The sequence below is a fragment of the Neopsephotus bourkii genome, unplaced genomic scaffold, assembly GCF_033783945.1.
Source record: "Neopsephotus bourkii isolate Nb327-2 ecotype Australia unplaced genomic scaffold, CSIRO-AGI_Nbou_v1 NB_1749, whole genome shotgun sequence".
In the NCBI taxonomy this organism is placed as follows: Eukaryota; Metazoa; Chordata; class Aves; order Psittaciformes; family Psittacidae; genus Neopsephotus; species Neopsephotus bourkii.
The window spans coordinates 9,792,043-9,810,424 of record NW_026902223.1 but is presented as its reverse complement, the minus strand read 5'-3'; the positions used below and the strand labels follow the sequence as shown (position 1 = coordinate 9,810,424).

The 18,382-nt window shown below is 61.4% G+C and overlaps 1 protein-coding gene across 6 annotated transcripts; it reads right to left on the bottom strand.

Annotated features, from left to right (window-relative positions):
* Positions 1-1,507: 1,507 nt before the first annotated feature.
* On the bottom strand, positions 1,508-18,382 carry RNF157 (ring finger protein 157). 6 transcript variants are annotated; one of them, XM_061377438.1, is made up of 18 exons: positions 18,142-18,382; positions 13,514-13,632; positions 9,711-9,772; positions 8,943-9,089; positions 8,461-8,578; positions 8,283-8,349; positions 8,093-8,136; positions 7,679-7,726; positions 7,388-7,459; positions 6,716-6,875; positions 6,045-6,157; positions 5,226-5,452; positions 5,038-5,146; positions 4,743-4,854; positions 4,244-4,470; positions 4,055-4,120; positions 3,737-3,785; positions 1,508-2,297 (listed from the first exon to the last, which is right to left on the bottom strand). In XM_061377438.1, the coding sequence occupies exons 1-18, from the start codon at positions 18,227-18,229 to the stop codon at positions 1,909-1,911; spliced, it is 2,217 nt and encodes a 738-aa protein (XP_061233422.1). In that variant the 5' UTR covers positions 18,230-18,382; the 3' UTR covers positions 1,508-1,908. The 6 variants fall into 6 exon arrangements, with proteins under 6 accessions (XP_061233422.1, XP_061233421.1, XP_061233423.1 ...); XM_061377437.1 differs by having other exon boundaries at positions 9,711-9,799; positions 18,142-18,381; XM_061377439.1 differs by having other exon boundaries at positions 4,244-4,440; positions 9,711-9,799; positions 18,142-18,380.

Genomic DNA, 18,382 nt, shown 5'->3' with positions numbered 1-18,382 from the left:
AGAGGATGCTCTGAGCCATGGGGACAGCCCCTGCCACCTGCTGCTCACCCAGGGCTCTGCAGGATCCACAGGGACACAAGTCTGCGGGTTTGATTTAAACCTTGTGTCCCAGGATGTGGCCTTTCCACTCCTCCCAAAGCCCTTTCCCACCAGCCTGAAACCTGCAGAGATTTCACAAGAGCTTTGGGGAACCCCATCCTGCACCTTCATCCATGATAGAGAGAGCAAAACCCAGCCCATGGGTCTACCCAGGTCTAACCCCACAAGAGAAACTGAGGAACAAATAACAACAATAATGATGTCGTCGTCTCTGCTCAAGGTGATTTTCTTTTAGGCTTCCAAGAAACCAGTGCCTGGCCCCAGAGTAGAAGTTGCCCCTGTTTTTGCTGGCCCCGGGGATGTGGTTACATCCAGACCTGCAAGAAACCTCTGCCAAAAAGGACTTTTCAGTGCATGCAAACCAGCCCTGCGACTGCAAACCAGCACCACCAGCTCCGACGGTGCCCCACAGGGGCTCCAGCACAGCAGGAGGCCAAATGCCCCGGGGCAGGAGGAGCAGAGGGACTGGAGAAGGAAGGAGCTGCCCTGAGTTTAAGGGACAAACCCAACACTGATCGCAACCAGGAAACCCCGGGCGGCTGCTCCCTTCCGCTGCTCCAGATCCCCAAGCTCTTCCCATGGGAATCCTGCTCCAAGCACTTTAGCACAGAGCCCACATCCCTGGGGTTGATCCCTCTGGCCCCCAGTGACCACGGGCAGCCCCAAAGCCCCCGCTCTGCTCAGCTCCTGCTTATCCCTCTCATGCTTTCCCATCCCTGCCGAGGGCTCCAAGCAGCGCACACACGGTGCCCAAAGGATGGAGAGGGCATCCTTGGCTGAGCTCGACCCAGGGGCCACATCCTGAGCCCCAGCCCAGCAGGGGGACAAGGCCATTGCAGTCCTCACAGCAGAGCAAGATAGACCCGTGCCAGGGCTGCAAAGCTGCCCCTTCCTCATCCTCCCCCTGGTATAAGTGGGACATGGTCGGAGATGGCTTTGGCCGGTGCCAGAGCTGGGGGATGCTTTGCTGAGACCCCCAGCAAAGGTAGGGGTGCTGCTGGGACACCCCCCCCAGACCGGTGGGGCTCAGCCAGTGGCTGCCAGAGGGTGATGGAGGGGACACAGAGCATCTGTGGCAGGCGCCTGTTCCTCCCCAGGAGCCTCAGCCATGTTTCTCCAGCGCAGAAACCACCAGGAACAGGGGAAGCAGCAGGAAAGGGAGCTTCCCAGAGGAGAGGGGGGAAAGAAAGGATTCCCCCCCCCCCCAGCTCTCCAGCACCCACTGTGGGTCTGGGACCTGCCACAGATTTAGGCACAGGGGCAAGGCAGGGGCAGAGTTGCTTTGAGCTTGTCCACAAATGTATTGATGGAGACCTGGACCCTCAGAGGGCTTCACCTGGGCTTCCTGCCCTGTGTTTCCTCCACAAACAGGCGGGCAAAGAGGATCCTGCAAAGGGGACCCCCACGTGAGGAGCGGGGTCACCAATACATTTGTCACCTTTGGGCAGCTCTGGGCAGGGGGGACACAAGCGTGGGTTGGGAAAACCGTGTTGGCACAGAGCGAACATGAACTTCCATAGGGACAGAGGAGCATGGGAGGGAGGAGGGGAAGGAAAGAGGGATGGAGAGAGGGTGGGAGGAAACAGAAGTGGAAGGAGGGTGGAAAAGAAAGCATGGAGAAATGGGAAAGAGGGATGAACATGGGGGCTCTGCAGGACAGCCCAACATGACATCCCCCATCTCCCCTGGAAGAAGAGCAGGGGAGGCAGGTTGTAAGGCGGGATGGGCTGTGGATCACATCCCAACCCAAAATACTGCTGTGCCCAACATAGGTCTGGACCAGGCTGCAGTTGTGCCACACAAATGCTGTCACAGGGCGGGCTGGGGTACCAGCAGTGCCCTGGCCAAGGGACAAAGCATCCAAGCCTGCAACGCCCTGGGGACATCCCAATGGGGACAGATCACCCTGACCTGCAGCTGGGTGCTGACATGCCTGGTGCAGTGAGGACAACCTGATGGGGGGGGTGGTGGGGACGATGGGGATGGCGGTAGGAGAGGAGGGGTGGATGCCAAGGGCTGGGGTGATGCAGGGAGGAGTGGGAATGTCCCCCCCGCCCCAAGTTCATGTTCAGCAGACGGCCACTCACCAGGTAAGCAGGCCTCAGAGCACAGTTTATTGTCCAGCGCTTTCACGTGTGCGATGCCCAAGTCATTGTTATTGTCACAGCTCAGACCGAGGAAAGCGCCTGTCCTCGGGCCTGGAAGGGAGTTAAGGCAGTTAACGCCGCGGCTCAGCGCTGGGGCTCGCGGGGGCCTTTCCAGCAGTGGGGGCTGGGATTTCGGGCTCTTTTCCTGTCCCTTTCCCACCCTCTTTCCGAAGAAAATGACATTAAAGCGGTGCCTGCAGCCGGGAGCGGGTGAAGAGCGGACAATAACGGCCCCAGCTGCTCCTTTCCTTGCGCCGGCCGCATCGCAGGGCAGCGAAACAGCAACGATGTGGTGATGGGCACACGTGAACCCGGGGTTCACCAAACCTCCCCCTGGCCCGGCCGGGTGCTCCCCGGTCAATAGAGCCGGGTCACGGTGTCACCGTCACCTCCCGCTGGAGCCTCTCCATCACCATCAGCGCGTGTGGGAGCTGCAGGGATGCCGGGAGGAGGCAGCAACCGGATGCGTGGGGCAGAAGAAGCTGTAGCCAAGCTTTGCAGGGGGATGGAGGCCGTGGGGGATAACTCTGCTTTTGAGCATCACCTCTACAAGAGATCTCCTCCAGATTCTGACTTGCATCCATCAGATGCAAACCCCAGGAGGGATGTTCCCAAATAAGTAGCCCCATTGCAAACAGATGCAGGACCATGTCCTAAGGAGAGAGGCCGTCCTGCTCCCAGAGTTCTTGGGATGCCCATGGATGTCCACCACAGCCCCTGGTCGCTCCCAGTTGTCATATACAAGTCTCCCCATCAGCAAGAGCCTCCTCGAAGGCAGAGGCCCGGTTCTGGGGATGGGTGTTCCTGCTTTCCAGCTCAGCTGAGTGTCCAGGCTGGATGGGGGAACTGCTTTGGCACAGTTTTGCTAACCAGAGACTTGAAAACGTGGGATAGGGCACACTGGGGGGCTCCCTATAGCCCAACAGAAATCCAACGTGGCTGGTGGCCGAAGGCACAGGGGTGACCACGTCTTTCCTTGGCTTATTTGGGCACAAGGGAGGAGGTGAGAGGAGCCCTCAGTGCACACTTGTTGGCTTGTGAAAGCACATTGAGGACAGGCCATAAAGAAGTCAGGAAAGCATCCCAAAGGGGAAAGTTTTGCAGCCCCTTCCTATGGGAACCAGCCCAGACCAGGACCCCTAAGGGGGAGACTTTCAGAGGTGCAAGGAAAGATCTTCCTAGCAAAGGGAAAAATCACAGAGGAGCCTCTTTCCCAATGGAAACACCATTGGATGCTGCATGCCAACCATCACCTGTTGCACATCCCACACTGTGCTCACCAGGGTCCCTGTGGCCGCCTGGATTCCCCCCACCACTGGTGTTCAACCCACCCATGGGTGACCCCACTGGGATGCTTTCCCAGCCCCAGTGCCCATGGAGTCACCCATGGGTGGCAGGGGGCAGGCAGGGGAGCTGGGCACAGCCAGCGTCTGCCCACCGGTGACAGCCAACGGAGAGTGAGGGGACAACAGTGACCCGGGGCCTTTTACCATCTTCCTGGGTGGGAGACACGTCCTCATCCTCCAGCACGTCGTTGCCCTGCGAGAGGCAGTGAGTATCAGCAATCCCACAGTGTCCCACCACTGTGTCCCTTTGGGAATGACATCCCTGGCCCTGGGGATACCCAAGGAGCAGGAAGATGCTCCTGGGTAGGGGACAACCCCACTGCCCCATCCATTGCCAGGGCACGGATGCTCCAGCAGCCCCTTCCCCAGCCCAGCACCCAGCTTTCCCCTCCATGGGGCACCCAGACCCCGGTGCCCCCCTGCCATGCCGGTGCCAGCCCGTCCCCAGGCAGTTGTGGTTACCTCGGCATCGCGCTCCTCGGCTGAGATGCTGACGAAGTTGATGTCCGGGGACTCCACAGGCGTCGACTGTGGGAATAAGGTGGGAAAGATGGAAAGGGAAAAGGAACCAAGAGCGTGGTGCTGGGGGTTTGGAGGAGAAGCTCTTGAGCCTGGGTGTGATGGGCACCACCAAACCCCCCCAGCCCCTACCTCTCCGTCAGAGGCTGTGGCGCTGGCACCTGCGGGTGAGGGGAGCATTTCCCCTTCCTCCTCCTCTTCCTCCTCCGTGCCAGGAGTGATGTAGGAGCCGGACATGGAGGATACGGTGTCGGTGCTGAGCTGGGAGTGCTGGCTCTGGGAGGAGGCCATGGACATGACGGACTGGGCCAGGCTGCTGCTGACGGGCTCTGCAGGAGAGAAGGGGCTGAGCGGGGCCACTGGAGCCCCCCAGCCCACCCATGCAAGTGGTCAGCACCAGGTAATCACAACGGGGCTAATGAGGAGAAGGAAGAGCCATTGAGGTGTGATGGGTGGAAAGCTGCCAGCATAGGTCATGGGACTCGCATCCCTCTGGGTCTATGGGTGATGAAGCAAGGGTGATCATTTCCCCATCTCCAGTGTTATGGGTGACGAAGCAGAGGCAGGAAGGGGCCATGCAAACCCAAACCACATTTGGGTACCACTCTGCTGCGTTGCCATGGTGCCCTACCTTCTGGGGACGAGATGGTGGAGGAGAGGGGTGTCCCGGTGCACGAAGACTGGTCGATGGCTCCTGATGATGACAGGGTGAAGTTTTCACTCTCTGGTGTTGCACCACACTCCTGGAAGAACCCATGGGAAGGATGGGATGGGGGACACTGAGCAGGGATGGATCCATCTCCCCCCAGCATCCTCATGGGTTGAGGAAGAGCCAGGAGGGGCAAACCCCAGGCAGCTCCCAAACCTCCCCGAACTTGCCACCCTCCCAGCGCCTTGGGTCGTCACCATGGCTCGGGAGCGCTCACCTCCTGGCACCGGGCAGGGGATCTCCTCCTGGAGACCCTCAGCTCCGACTCGGTGCACGACTTCTCATCCTCCTCTTCAGGCAGGATGGAGGAGTCCTGCGAGATGGACCTGCCCGGAGGGGGCAAAGCAAGGGGCTTCACTCCTGCCACAGCCCCAGACCCCTGAGCCCCCCGGCCCCAGCACTCACTTGGAGATGCTCCTCTTCACCTTGAGTCCCGGGGTGCCGCAGGCGGGGACGCGCTCAAGGGGTGACAGAGCCCGCCGGGGGGGCAGGGACCCATCATAGCAGGGCAGGGGTCCCGCGCCCGGGGGCTCCCCCAGCCTGCGCAGTGGCACCGGGGATGGCATCAGCGGCCCATTGAGAGCCTCCAGCAGGGACACGACCTCATAGCCCGGGGGGATGTGCTCTGAGGACTGCGGAGAGATCAGGGAGGCACAGAGGGGTTGGGTTCAAGGGACCCTAAAGCTGCTCCAGCTCCAACCCCTGCCACGAGCAGGGACCCCTTCCACTGGAGCAGCTTGCTCCAAGCCCCTGTGTCCAACCTGGCCTTGAACACTGCCAGGGATGGGGCAGCCACAGCTTCTCTGGGCACCCTGTGCCAGCGCCTCAGCACCCTCACAGGGAAGAGCTTCTGCCTAAGAGCTCAGCTCTGTCTCCCCTCAGGCAGGTTCAAGCCATTCCCCTTGCCCTGTCCCTACAGGCCCTTGTCCCAAGCCCCTCTCCAGCATCCTTGTAGCCCCTTTAGACACTGGAAGTTGCTCTGAGGTCTCCACGCAGCTTCTCCTCTCCAGGCTGGGATCAGGATACCCCAGGGAGAAGCTAAGCCCCAGGGAACAGACAAGCTCCCTGCATGAATGAAAGCCCCAAATCATGCTCCTCCCACCCGAGTTAAAGCCCTGTTTTTGCAGTCTCTGCCTGCAGTTTGTGGAACATCAATTGCATTAAATAACTAAACCCTGGCCATGGGGAGCTCGCGTATCCCAACCCTGCCCCGCGGGCACTGACCGAATGCTCCTCAGAGTCGGAGGTCTGTGAGGAGATGATGGGGTTGAAGCCAGTGGGCGAGAGGGGCCCCAGCTTCTTCCTCATGGCTCGGATTTGAAGCAAGGCTCGGAAAGCTGCGGCAGCGGGGCAAGAGGTTGGGGGAAAACTGGTACTGAATGAGAGACCCCCCAGAACAGCACCCGCTTCCCAGGAGGGGCCTCCCTGCACTGCACAGCATCGCTGCACGCAGGCTGAGCCAGAACCCCAGGAGAGGAGATGCGAGTGAAATCCCAGAGATGCCAGCCCATTCCCAGACACTCCAGCCCCTTCCCAGTCATTCCAGCCCCAGTATGAGAGATGCCAGCCCCTTCCCAGTCATTCCAACCCCAGTATGAGAGATGCCAGCCCCTTCCCACTCATTCCAGCCCCACTATGAGAGATGCCAGCCCCTTCCCAGACATCCCAGCCCCTTCCCAGTCATTCCAACCCCAGTATGAGAGATGCCAGCCCCTTCCCACTCATTCCAGCCCCAGTATGAGAGATGCCAGCCCCTTCCCAGTCATTCCAGCCCCAGTATGAGAGATGCCAGCCCCTTCCCACTCATTCCAGCCCCAGTATGAGAGATGCCAGCCCCTTCCCAGCCCACTCGCACTCATCCCAGCCCCTTCCCAGGGCGGGCAGCCCGTGCTTACGCAGCCTGCAGATGGGGCAGTTGTTGGCCTGGTAGCGCAGGGTGTCAGCGCAGGTGTTGCAGAGGCAGAGGTGGCGGCAGGGCAGGATGAGCGTGTCCCGCACGTCCGACAGGCACACCACGCACTCGGCGCTGTTGTCGCTCACCTCGTCCTCGGCCACCTGCCCATGGCACACACGGGACCGGCTCCAGCGCCTGCTCCCAGCCCATTGCCACAAGGGTGGGTGCCCCGGGAGCTCCCTTCCCTGCTGTTGACATCCAGCCCTGGGACCTTGTCCCTCCCTCCTGGAGCTGGGGCTGGAGGCATCAGGTGCCCACCGCGGGATGCAACCTTCACCCCACCTTTTACATAGATAAAGCAGAGCGTGAGGCACATCCCATGCTTTGAGGCTCACTGGCCCCTCCTAAACCAGTGAGATCCAGCCACCATCCTCCCAGGGAGCCACAGTGGATGGGGGAGAGGAAGGAGGCAAAAAGGAAGGGGGTAAAAAGGCTCCATCCTGCAGCTTTCTGCCCCCAGCAGCTTGGATGCCACCACAAAGTGTCCCCAGCAACCTACACAGCCCCTGCAGCTCCAGACTTCCCCAGACATGTTCTAGTGGCTGGACCTGTGCTAGGGGAAGGGAACAGGGGCTAAGGGAAGGCCCAAGGGATGTGGGATGCAGGCACATACTTTGCAGTCCTGGGTGTTGTACTTGTTCTCAATGCCATAGATCTCCTGCAGGAGGTAGCTCACACCATCCACCTGCAAGCCCATGGGGAAGGGGTGAGGGGCAGAGACAAGGCCCTCCCAGCTCCCTGCTCCATCCATTTGCATCAATGCACTCAGGATTGCACTGGAAAAGCTCCTGGGAGGCAGGGGCAGGCGCTGCCCACACTGGGGTCGCTGCCCCTCAAAGGCCCTCGTCACCCTGGGGTGCGCAGGGCAGGGGCTGCCACCACCCTGGGACACCTGGACACTCACCACTTGCTTCTGCTTGAGGGGCTTCACGCAGAAGGTGCCATCACTGTGCTGGAGGGAGGAGAGCACAGGGGTGGCACCGGGGTCAGCACCCAGGGACCCCTTTGAAACCACCCTGGAGCAGTCCCCATTCCCAACCATCCCCTTCCGCAGCAGTTTCCTGACACCCGGGACCAGGGAGCTGTGGGATTTCACACCCAAGGCTGGAGACTTGTTGGAGGCAGGAAGATGAGGGGTGAGACCGAACACCTCAGAAGTGATGCTTAAAATTAGGGGCTAGTCCCAGAATTTCAGGAGCAGCCCCAAAGCAGCCCCATCCCAGCAGCACCATCCTGAGCCCTGCAGGGCTCCTCCAGGCCCTTGCACCCCCTAAGTGAGAGGGGAGGAGGATGAGGATGGTCCCAGTGTGGCACTTACCTTCTCGAAGGTGGCCAGCAGCACGTGGCAGTGGCCGCTGTGCTCTGCAAGACACAGAGGGATGCGCAGGGCTTAGGGGATGGGCAGAGCCACGGCGGCATCAAGGACGAGCAGCAGGCTCTGCCCTGGGTTGGCATCCCAAAGCCAGCCACCGGGCAAGCCAACCCCACACAAGGAACCCCATCCTCACCCTCTCCTTCATCCACCACCGCCTGCACCACCATGGGGTACACCTCCCGGTCCAGGTCGAAGCCCAGCTGCAGGGAGACAGCAGGAGAGGCTGGGTGAGATGGAGCAGGGATGGAGGCTTCACCCCGCATCCACAACCACACCCGGAGCCCATGGGTGATGCTGCCGCTGGGACCCACCTCATCCTCGCTCCACTCGGAGGGGTCGATGGTGTGGGAGGGCACACAGAACTGCTGGCACACCCCCCGCTTGTAGTGCACTGTCTCCGACTGCAGGCTCGAGTCCCGGGGGACGTAGCTGTGCCATGGAGAGAGGACAGAGTCAGGGTCCCCCCGGATCATGGGGATGCTGGGAAGATGGGAAAGGGGGGGGCTCCCATCCCATCCCCTGTGGATGCCTTTGGGGCTGAGCTAAGTCCTAAGAAGGGTTAAAATAACCCCAGAGGGGCCAACACGGGACACGAGGGGACTCTGCAGCCAAGCTGGTGGGGACCAGGAGGGGCAGGATGGGGCAGGGAAGGAGGTGGCAGACCCCCCTCTGCCCTCAGCAATGTGATGGGGGGAGTGCTCCAGGGAGGAAAGGGTCCGTGTCCATCAGGAGGAGCCACACACCCTGGCCAGGGGACACAGGGCATGGGGTGCGGGGGACACAGGCTCCTCACCTCGCCACCCCGTTGTGGAACTCCTCGCTGGCCTGGTAGTAGATGGTGATGGCCACGCGGGCGTCCGTGTCGAAGGTGAACTCCACGTTGTAGTGCACCTTGGCCTTGCTGACTTCCTCCCCCGGGGTCTTCACCTCCTCTGAGCACCTGGGGGGCAAGGGGGTGCGGGAGATGGGCACATCCCAGGCATGGCTCAGGGTGCCCCAGGACTGACCCCCTGCACAAGGCTGCTCTTGGCACCAGTGGCCCCAAAAGGGGCTTCCCCATCCACTAAGGGAAACAGAGGCACACCAAGAAGGTCCAGAGTGCCCCAAGTGACAGGATCCCAGACTGGTTTGGGTTGGAAGGGATCTTAAAGCTCCTCCAGCCCCAACACCTTCCACTGGAGCAGCTTGCTCCAAGCCCCTGTGTCCAACCTGGCCTTGAGCACTGCCAGGGATGGGGCAGCCACAGCTTCTCTGGGCAGACCCAGGCCTGCGGACCAGGAAGTGCTGCAGCAGATTCCAGCTGCAATCCCACATCTCCTGCCCCAGCCTCCCTCCAGCAAAGCCTTTGCAAGGTGGGGGAGGAACACAAAGCACTTCAAAGGCAGCACTAAGCTCCTTTAATCCCACAGGCAGGCAGCGCCAGCACCCGAGCTGCCAGCGGATGGGGCAGGTTTGGACAGCAAAAGCTCATCCCCTCCATGCACAGTGCGAGCATCCCTGCGCTCAGCATCCCCCGGAGCACCCAGCCGGACCCTGCCCCTGTTGTCCCCACAGGACTCACTTGACGAGGCGCAGGGTGTCCTTGCGGATGTTGATCAAGCTCCTGAGGGTCTTCACAGGTTCCTGAGGAGGTGGAGCAGCGTAAGGGAACTAGGACGAGAGAGACACCGGTGAAGGCAGACACACAGCGGGGTACAGCAGCCGTGGACCTTGTCCTGGATCCCCCATCCCCAACCCAACACCCGTAAGCAGGGACCCAGCGTGGCCTGTACATCCTGATGGGTGCTGACCCCCAGCTCCCGCTGGCACCTGGGTCCCAGGCAGTGTGATGACAGGGACACCCCTCTGCAAAGAGCAAGCCCCAAACCCCTTGCAGGGGACGGTTTCACTGCTGGGACCCGCATAAAGGGGCTGTTCCTTGTCCCTTTGGCTGGAGGGTGAGCGAGATGCGGGCACAGGGCAGGCAGGCTGCTGCTGGTGTGTTCTAAGCTCTTGGGGCAGTGTGGAGCTGCTGGATGGGGCTGGGCAGGGGGAGGCTGAAGCTCCAGGACAAGAACAGCCAAGGAACAGACACAGAGCTCCTGTTTGTCCCTGGGGTGGATGGGGATTGGGTGGTGGGGTCTCTGCCATGCCCGGATCGGGGAGGCAAAGGGGTGACCAGGCAGGACCATGCAGCAGCACCACAGGCAGAGGTGTCCTGGCACCCTCCAGGGTGACCTTGTCCTTCCTGGTCCCCCCTGTGCACCTGCACAGGCGCTACAGGGCTTGCTGGGGAGAGGGGACCCGGTGGCAGCCAGGGACACCCCCTCCTTGGTACCGCAGCCACCCAGAGGAGGGCTCTGGGGAAGGGGTGCAGGACCCATCCATCGCCCTCCTCTCCATCCCCCAGGCAGGTTAAGCCCCATGAAGGGACAGCACAAAGACACGTTGGAGACACAGAGGCCCGGCTCCTCGGTGAACACCGTGTGCCAGGAGGGCATCGGGTACCATCGGGGATGGCAGATGCTCACAAGACAAAGGGCTCAATTGCAGCCCTGGGAGAGGGAATGGGAACTGCGCCAGGCTGCCTGGGTCCCCTTGTACCCCCGCATCACCCCCAGCTCAGGCACTGAAGCACCCACTGGACCCCGATACTGAGGGGACAAGACCCAACTGCAACTGGCCGCTGCGGGGAGCGAGCTGCCCGTTTCCCATGGCCCTGGCACCCTCACGTGGGAATCCATCATCACCTTCCCCATCCCCAAATCCATCATCACTGGCCATCACGGGGCTGGGGGACCTGTCCACGGCTCAGAGGGATGGGATGGGATGGGACGGGGTGGTACAGACAGCTCGCACGACCAGGCAGCACAAGCACAGGCCTGCCCCATCCCTCCTCCACCAGCCAGCATCACCTCCCGCATCCCACCATCCCACAGCACTGGTCCCACCGGTGGCACTGAAAAGCAGGTTAAAGCTTGGGCCAGCCCCAGCACGGCTGATGGCACCAGAAGCTTTGAAGGTGAACCCGCAGCAGCTCGGGATTGCCCCTGCTCAGTCATTAACCTGGTGTTAATGAACCTGTTAATGTGCACCTGCAGAATCCCACCTTCCAGCTGGAAGGGAGCTACTGCAGCTGAGCCACTGCTCAATCCAACCTTTTGCTCCCAGCCCAGCCATACCCAAAGCGGCCCTGGGTGCCAGCCCCATTGCACCGCAGCACCCAGGGGCGGGTGATGCAGGAAAGGGTCCCCTGGGTGCTGGGCAGGATGGGGAAGTGCCGCAGGCAAATTTTGTGTTGCAGAAACCTCACCGTTGGGCTCCTTCACACCCACGTGTGGGCTCTTTTTGGGGGAAGAACTGGGGGTTTTATTGAATTAGCTGCTGCAAGGCTGAGCTGACACCGCAAAGGGGCGGTTGGAGGAGGTTTTGCATCTCCTCGATTTAAATCACGTTGAAAAACAACAGGAAACCCCCTCACTGCAACCGTTACCCTTAAGAGCATCATCCATGAGCTACAGCAACGCCTGGCCCAGGCCCCCTTCTGCTACAGTGGCAAACACCCCCAAGCCCTCCCGTGGGTTTCCATAGGAGCAGAGCCAGGCAGGGCAGCCCGGCTCCCCCGGAGCCCTGCGGGTGCCACAAGAGCTTCCCCGCTCCTCGGCCCCTGCAGGGCTGTGCCCTCCTGCTGGCAGCCGCTCAAGCCTGCACCGCCCTTCCCAGCCCCTTGGGAACCTGTTCCCAGCTGGAAAATCCAGGTTATCCATGGAGGGGAGAGCCTGCAGGGCCTCGGGTGCTCTGCACGGTGTGGATGGGAGCAGCCCTGACGGGGTGCGCAGCTCAGAGGGCACTTGGGACACTGGGACACCGTCTTCCCTGGCTCCATATCCAAGGAACCCAAATAAACCCCCACCAAACAGCACTGGGCACATCCAACGCCTCCAGCGCAGCCAGGCAGGACACAAAAGCATCGCAGCAAAGCAGCATCAAGACAAGTCTTGGAGGCGGCATCAGAGATGCCCAAACAACGGTGCCTGGACACAGGCTTGGACCAGAAACAACACGGAGCCTCCCCAAGCCCTCCCTGAGCCCCCAGAACTGGCCTGACCTGGACGTCCAGCCCCAAAACACCCCCGGTCCCCAGGGAGATGGGACCTTGGTGGCAGCGCTGCAGCCCCGGGGTGCTGGTGCCTGAACCAGAGTGATGCAGTTCAGTCGCCAGCACTGCATTAACTCTTCCTGCTGCTCCCAAGCTGTTCCTTGTCCTTCCCCCAGCTTCTGCTGCCGGTGTCTGACCCAGGCCCTGCTCACTGGGCAGTGCAGAGTCTCCCCTCTGGCAGGTTCAAGCCATTCCCCTTGGCCTGTCCCTACATCCCTTGTCCCAAGCCCCTCTCCAGGTTTCCTGCAGCCCCTTTAGGCACTGGAGCTGCTCTAAGGTCTCCCCTTCAGGAGCCTTCTCTTCTCCAGGCTGTCCCAGCCCAGCTCTCTCAGCCTGGCTCCAGAGCAGAGCTGCTCCAGCCCTTGCAGCAGCTCCGTGGGCCTTTTGGTGCCTCTTCAGCACCACACAGAGACTATCAGAGTCCAACCTGACAATAATTTGTGCTCTCTACGGTTGAGGGACTACCCCTGCTAGAAAAGGAGATGAAAGCAGATGGTGTGCCATCATATTTCATGGCCAAAAGCTGTAAGTGTCCTTGAACTTGTCCTGTCCTTGTCTAAAGTCCCCCTAAGAAAAGGGGCCCTCAGAGAGCAAGAAAGGAGTTAAATGAGCCCTGACCCTTCGCCAGCTGCTCTGCTCAAGCTGGTGGGTTTGTGTGTGCAAGCAGCCCTTGTGGGCTGGAAGAGTAGGAGCAGATCCAATGCCCCACATCACGGAGCCGCATGGAGCAGCACCCACAGTCACACAATCACCCAGCCCGTTCCCAACCACCCACAAACCTGTTCACCCCTTGCACAGGAGACAGAGCAGTGACAATGGCACAGGGTGCCCAGGGAAGCTGTGGCTGCCCCATCCCTGGCAGTGTTCAGGGCCAGGTTGGACACAGGGGCTTGGAGCAAGCTGCTCTGGTGGAAGGGGTCCCTGTCCGTGGCAGGGGTTGGAGCTGGAGGAGCTTTAAGGCCCCTTCCAACCCAAACCAGTCTGGGATTCTGTGATTACATTGCTGTAGAGTGGATGCAGGCAGACTTGGGTTAGTGCCCAGTGGAGGACAGGCTGAGCAAGCAGCCAACCCTCATATTAGACATCAGAGAATCCACTTGGGCCACCCCAGGCGTGCTTGGCTGGTTCTGCCCTTGCGCGGCGGCAGCCAGCAGCCTCCCACCATGACACACACACACAGTCACTATCGCACTGGGAAGGGGCACATCTGTGTCCCCGGTGCCCACCACCACGGGCCGGTTCCCCAGGAAGTTGAGGTCGCTGTTCTCTCCGAAGAGGTATCCCTCGGGATGAGTGGAGTCGAACTTCTCGCCGCCCATGATGAAGTGGTTGGCGAAGTAGCTCCCTGGAAAGCAAACCCAGAAACAGCCTGAGCGCAGGGCGAGGACCGGGCTCCAGCCGGGCAATGGAGCAGCACAAAGCCCCCGCAGCGACGGCTCAGAGGTGGCTCTGTCCCCAGGGGCACCTCGCTGGAGCCTTTCGGGTTGAGCAGACACGAAGCAGGCGGAGGGGAAGGAGGAGCTGGCCAGGAAGCGACCCCTCCCCGGCTGCCTCCCCCTCCACCTCCCTGCTGCATCCCCCCCGATCCTGACCCACCCTGCACGGGCTCCGGTGGCTGAACTCTGGGAGGATGGAGCCGGGATGGGGAGAGGCGATGCAGGCAGGGATGTAACGGGAGCAGGCTCATACCCAGGGCTGTGTCCCTTCCCTGCCCGGGACATCCCTGCAAGCCCCGGCCTGGCCTGAGCCACCCACGGTCACCCCCACCTTCAACCATGGACCTTTGGTGCTAGCACTGAAAGCCCTGGGAGCCCCCGCGGAGCCGGGAAGGGGCAGCACGGACCGGGCACGCAGGCAGGGCTGCTCCTGCCCAGCATCACAGACCTCATGTGCAGCCAAGGCAGCGTGACCGCAGGCACAGCCTTGCCACTGGGCAGAGCACACCTGAACCGAGTTCTGTCTGTTCTCAGCCCGCAGCCTTCCCTAGGAAGGGCTCACCTGAAGGAAGGAGGATTTGGGGGGGGCGTAGAACCTCCAGAAGCTCAAACCCCCCTGCAAAGTGCTCACATTGCCCCGGTGAACACGAGGCAATGACCAGGGACCCTTCTCCCCTTTGCACAGAGCCAAAACACGGGCATGTCCTGCCCAGAGCTGGGAGCAGCCCCACAGGGGCCAACTGGGGCAGGAGGGTCTAGACTTCTCCTCGAGGTGGGAAAAGGAAGGGAAAGGGAGGGGAGAACAGGGATGGGGAGAGCAGAAGCACCAGGAGTCAGGATGGGCACTACACTGCATCCCACTGGCCATGGGGATGGGGTCCAGCCTACACAACCCCCAAACCCAAGAGCACGGAGTCATCCATAGCCCCTCATGCACACCCCAAAACTAAAGCTCTGGATAAAGGAGCTTGGGTCTGGGCTGCAGCTCTGCTTGTGCGGACTGAAGGCAGAGCTTGCAGTTGGCTTCCAGCAGATGCAGCGAGTGCCCAGGGCTGGATCAGACCTTAATCCTGCATTTCAGAACCAACCCTGAGGCAAAACCCGGCGGGAGGAGGAGCAGGGATGTAACCACGGGGGCAGGAGGGATGAGAGGGGCTGTAGAGCTTTACCCCACGGCGCAGGGATGCCCGGATGCTGCAACCATCAACCATCAACCATCTATTATTGATGCCTGCTGCTTCCTGGTCCCATTTTCCACGTACATAATTTATAGGCAGCTCCCCAGGGAAGGCCGTGGCCACGTGGAAAGAGACAAGCCACGAGCAAAGTGCCTGCAGGGCTGCCAGCAACGGCACGGCCGGGGCACCACGGGGCCAACCGCAGCTTGTCCTGGCACTGGCTGGGGGTGAGCGCAGGAGGTGGGGACACGGCATTGAAACCTGCAGGAAAGCTCCTCCAGCACTGGGGAAAGCTGGAAAATGGGGCAGGGGCTCTCGGAGATGGCTCCAGCCCCGGTCTGTGGGTGCTGGGGGCTGCCATAGGATGGGAGCGGGTGAGGAACGCACCACTGCCACCCCATTGCCCTGCCAGGGAGCACCCCTGGGTGCTGCAGGGTCCCCAGGCACCCCATGCAGGGGGGCTTCAGCTCCCCCCCTTGCAGCAGGCAGCCTAGGGAAGGTCCTCCAGAAGCTTCACCACTAAACAGGAGCCTCAAGCTGTGCCCTGGGGTGCCGGTGGCCCCATGGGCACAGCGGGTGGCAGAGGAGAGAGGCACCTTCCCAGCCACAGCCACCTTATTACTGGCTAGTTATAAAGCCTTAAGCAAGACCTGTCCCCAGGGGAAGGAAAAGCCCATCCAGGATGGTCACATCGCCAAAGGAAAGCCAGGCTTTAATGAGATCTTAAACTCCTGAGGCCCAAAGAGCATGCGGGAAGGGCTGACCAGGGTGGCTGCTGGGAAGAAGCAATAAACCAAGCTGGCCTGAGGCTCCTGGCAATCCACGTCTGTCCTGCAACAGGACACACCTGACACCAGCCACTGCCAATGCCACTGTCAGCCCCTTGTCCCCATGAGTTCCAGGGGTGCGCCTTGCCTGGATACCCCAAGGGAGACAAGGACCCCATGGGCACAGAACCTGGTGTGCGCTGGGTGTGTCCGTGGCTCTGGCACTCAGTGACACGCGTCCTGCATCACCCCCTGAGCCACCAATGGGTGCTCCTGCCCCGGAGCACCCCATGGGTGAGCTGGCACATTGAGGCTTATTTAACTGCACTCTAACACAGGCAGCCAGAGCCAGCTGGAGGCAAAGCCAAACCCCAGCCAGGCTCTGCCGCATCAGCCCTCACCCATCACAGCCCCGGAGCTGCTCCCTGTGCCATGGCAGTGCCACCACCCTGGCATGGGGACCCCGGGACCGGGGTGTCACTGCATGGCCAAGCCCCTTGCTCCGCTCCTGTTCTCTCCTCCCAGTGCCAACCACAGACAGGGACAGGGGCAGGAAGCCAGGCTCCACAAACAGCCCCCTTCTGCTCCTCCTCTTGCCTTTACCAGCACAAGATTAGAATCACCAAAGTAAATCCCAACCATTGCTTCAAACTGCTGGTTTAACTAATCCCATTTGCCCCCAGCCTGGATGGGGCCCTAGGATGATGCAGGGGAGATGCTCGCCTGGGACAAGACATGGCTGCCCTATTCCCATGGGCTGCACCGACCGAGCCTGCAGCCCAACAGCCAAACCACATCTGCAGGGGGAGAAGGGAATACCCTGGGGTCGCACGGACCCCCCCGGGCCACGCTCCCAAAGCCAGTGGCTGTTCCCATGCGGCATTGGAGGCAAGAGGAGCGCTGCTGCAGGGAGGAACCGGCTCCACTCCCAGCACATCCCCTCGGCTGCCAGCAGCGCCAAAGGCAAATCCCTGCTTGGATTAAGAGCTATAATCTCCCGCGGTCACTATCCTGCCCTGGCGCATCCCAGGGCACCCGGGCCCCTCTCCCTGAGGACCCCAGGACCATCCCCTCAGCACTGCTCTCATCCCATCCCATCGGTGGGACCAGCCCCACTGAGCACCCCAAGAGCCCGGGCTTCTCCCTGACAGCCAGAGCCAAGCATCAGCCCCGTGTCCTCTGCAGCTGAGATCAGTTTGGAAGTGCTCAGCTGGGTGCAATTGCTCCCCTAGAGCTGCACAGCACTGACCCCTCCGCACCCAGACAGTTCAAGAGCCCCTAAATAAGAAGGGGGCTCAAGACAAAACCCTTAATGCACAGAGCCACAGCCCCTGCAAAGCGCAGACCCAGGATGGGGTGGTCCAGCTTCAGCCAGAATCAAGGTGACAAAGGCCTTGAATGCATGGAAAAGGGGGAGCAGGGGGAGCCCCACTGCTGAGGCTCAGCCATCTCCACCCCGCAGTGTCCTGGTTAACCTGCACCGCCATGGATGTGCCAGCCCATTTCAAATTCAAATAACAGTAATAAATCAAGCCAAGCACAGGCTTTCGGGACAAGAACAGGGGTTGTGCTGGCTGCAATGCTTCCTGAGGAGGTCTTTATTTGTAATTAGCAAGTCATTTATCACAGCACTAACGAGCCAAGGGCTTACTTTATCCTATTAGCTACCAAAATAGTTCTCTGTTAATAATAGCCAGTGCCGCAAGGATCCTGTGGCAATCCCTGCGCACACGCGGGTGCTCCAGGTCAGCATCCTGCGAAAGGGGGGGTTTTGGAGGTGGGAAGCGCTGCCCACCCGAGGACCCGGCTCCATCTCCTCTCCCCACCACAACCCCCCCCACCCGACACCGGCTCTTCCCGGCCCTTTGCAGGGAACACCGAGGCCTGGAGGGGAGGGACGGATTTTCCAAGGTCACACACAAGGTTTGAGGCAGGGCCGGGAGCGGGAGCGACATCGCGGGCAGGAGAGGAGCTTGGGGAAGGCGCCCCAGGGCAGAGGCTGGGGTGCTGCTCTGGGGCAGGGCCCTGGGAAGGAGGGGTCCCCTCCAATCCCTCCCACCCAGCCTCCCGGGAATTTAAACCCAGGTTTTCCCCAAGCAGCCAGCGCCGGAGCAACCGGTTACAAAACCAGCCCCAGCCCCGCGCTGCAGACAACGGCCAAAATTACCATTATCACTAATAATAATTCATTAATGACATTTAGCATCAACTCAGCCAAGTTTAGGGGTCGGGTTGGGCTGGCAAAGGGGCACCCAGGGAGGAGACCCGAGGGGTGACCCCATCCCTACGGCACCACACGGGTAGGTTCAGGGTGCCCCTCGGCTGCCTGCGGTCGGGGTTTGCTCCGGGGGCTGCAGGGACATCCCCCACCGGAGCAAGGTCGTGCCCGGCTCCCCCCGCCCCGCTCCCTGCCCCTTATCTTCCTCAGCGCAGCGGCGGCACCGGGACGCGGACCCCCCCCCCCGGGTCTCACCGGATCTCGGGGGGTATCTGTAGACGGAATTAGCGGGGACATCCACTTCCTCCACGCCTGCGTCTTGCCGGCTGGTCAGAGCCCCCATGGCCGGGCCGGGCCGGGCTCAGCGGGCGGGATGCGCCGGGGCTCCCTCCCGCCCGGGACCGGCACCGGGACCGGCACCGGGACCGGCACCGAGGCTGGCGACGGCGGCCCCCGCCCGCAGCATCCTCGGCTCTGCGCCGCGCCCGGTCCCGCC